The following is a 2,136-nucleotide window of genomic DNA, read 5'->3' on the forward strand; positions in this document are numbered from 1 at the left end:
GATAAATAAAGTTGACTTGGCTTTAATTTAAACCTAGCTGGTCTGGGATCACTCCTGGTTGATTTTGTGGTTGAATATCTTCTGATTTCAAAGATTTTCAGGTAAAACATAAAGATCTCTGATTTTTTTTTATTCAGTTATTATTTAAACTAAAAAGGAGTTTAAAACATTTATTTTGTATATTTACCAACAGATTTCCAGTTAATGCACTGAATCCATCATTTATATAAAGTGTGTGTGGAAACCGGTCTCCATGGTAACGGGTTGTTGCTTTCATCAGTGGACGGAGTGAGCCATCCTGTCTGTTAGGACGATCTTTGATTGAGTCCGGCCACTGCAGAAGGATTGTGCTGCTCCTTCAGGTGTTCATCTTCACTCATTCATACTAAGAAAAACAAACTTCCGGTAAACACACACACACGCACATATACACCATCACACCCTAACACACACACACAGATACACACATATACCCCAACAAACACACACACCGATACACACATACACACTAACACGCACACAGACACACACACACATATACACTAACACACCCACACACGCACACAGACCCCCCCACACACACACACACACGGCCTCCTCTAATGTTTGGTGAAAAAAACAAACAGATTCTGAACAAAAAGGTTTAAAATATTTTATTCATGTAATTAATATAAATCAAACATTTCTTTTCAAATAATTACTGAGTTCAAAACTAAAACATTAAAAACAACTAATCTGTTTCATGTTTCTGATTTATAAAATGAGTTATTATTCATTTAACTAAGAACAGATTTAACAAACTGAGATCATTTAGTTTAATTTATAAAACCTTTATCATCTTTAAACATTATTTTCAGATTCTCTCCAACAATTTGTCATCAAACAAACTAAAAGTTGAAGAATTTTATCGGATCAGTTTTCCTGCCTGCCAGCAGGTGGCTCTGTGCTGACCAATCACAAGCGCCTCTCCTGTCACCTGAAAACAAGGAGAGTCTGTGGGGAGATGTGGGCAGGGCCTTCATGTTGCCGAGGTTACAGTCAGTAAGTTAAATGTGGGCGGGGCCTTCGTGTTGCCGTGGTAACAGGCAGTAGGTTAAATGTCAGTGGTGCCTTTAGGTTGCCGTGGTTACAGGCAGTAGGTTAAATATCGGTGATGCTTTCGTGTTGCCGTGGTTACAATCAGTGGGGAAATCTGGGCGGTCCTGTCTGCGTTGCCGTGGTTACAGTTTGATGAAAAGCACGGCGGTGACCACCGCGAAGCCCAGCAGCATCATGGCCACCTTGGGGATGCGGCTCCTGGTGGAGGAGAGCTCGTGGGGCAGGATCTCCATGAAGGTGATGTAGATGAAGGTTCCCGTGGCCAGCCCCTCCAGTGAGCTGCAGGCCAGCTGGTGACGGGGTGACGTCTTGGTCTCGGTGAGGCCGACGCCCAGCGCGATGCCGAGCGGCGACATGACGGCGAACAGCAGCACGCAGCCGGACACCACGGAGCGCCGCAGCCGGTTCTGAGACAGCTGGAAGCTCAGGCTGAAGGAGATGATGCTCTTATGGATCAGCAGCGCCAGGCAGATCTCCAGGATCTCCTCGTCCTCCTCCAGCAGCCCCACTGCCAGCCCCTCGAACACCGAGTGCAGAGACAGCGAGAAGACCAGGATGAAGGCCCTCAGCGCCGACTGAGAGTCCAGGTCGGCGTGGAGGTGACCCTCGGACTCCACCGAGCCCCGACGGTGGTGATGGTGACCCCTCCCGTCGTTTACCTGGACCCTGGAGTCCGCCATCAGAGCGCGTCGCTCCTCCTGCTGAGAGGAGGACCGGTCCTTAAAGTCCAGGACAATCTGCTCCAGAACCAGAACCAGGAAGAAACCCATGGCCACGATGAACTCCGGCAGAGGGAAGTTGAGCTGCGACAGGAAGAGACTAAAATCAGATCAGTTTCCAGGTGAGACTGGACTCCAACAGGACCGAGACACGGACCCTGCAGAACTTCTGTGTGTTCAGCTGCTGGGGGGGGTTTTCTTAGACAGGTGGTGCTTTTAGGAGGTGGTCTGGGTCTCAGCAGGAGGTCTGGGTCTCAGCAGGTGGTCTGGGTCTCAGCAGGAGGTCTGGGTCTCAGCAGGTGGTCTGGGTCTCAGCAGG

General features: G+C 48.6%; 1 protein-coding gene across 1 annotated transcript in view; it reads right to left on the bottom strand.

The window, feature by feature from the left end:
- Positions 1 to 733: 733 nt before the first annotated feature.
- Positions 734 to 2,136, bottom strand: part of LOC108250177 (zinc transporter ZIP1) — a 9,235-nt gene continuing 7,832 nt past the window's right edge. The window contains exon 4 of the mRNA XM_017439935.3: positions 734 to 1,901. Coding sequence (XP_017295424.1) covers positions 1,221 to 1,901 — 681 coding nt within the window. The 3' untranslated portion in view covers positions 734 to 1,220. The remainder of the gene's footprint in view (positions 1,902 to 2,136) is intronic.

This window comes from Kryptolebias marmoratus, linkage group LG16, assembly GCF_001649575.2.
Source record: "Kryptolebias marmoratus isolate JLee-2015 linkage group LG16, ASM164957v2, whole genome shotgun sequence".
Classification (NCBI taxonomy): Eukaryota; Metazoa; Chordata; class Actinopteri; order Cyprinodontiformes; family Rivulidae; genus Kryptolebias; species Kryptolebias marmoratus.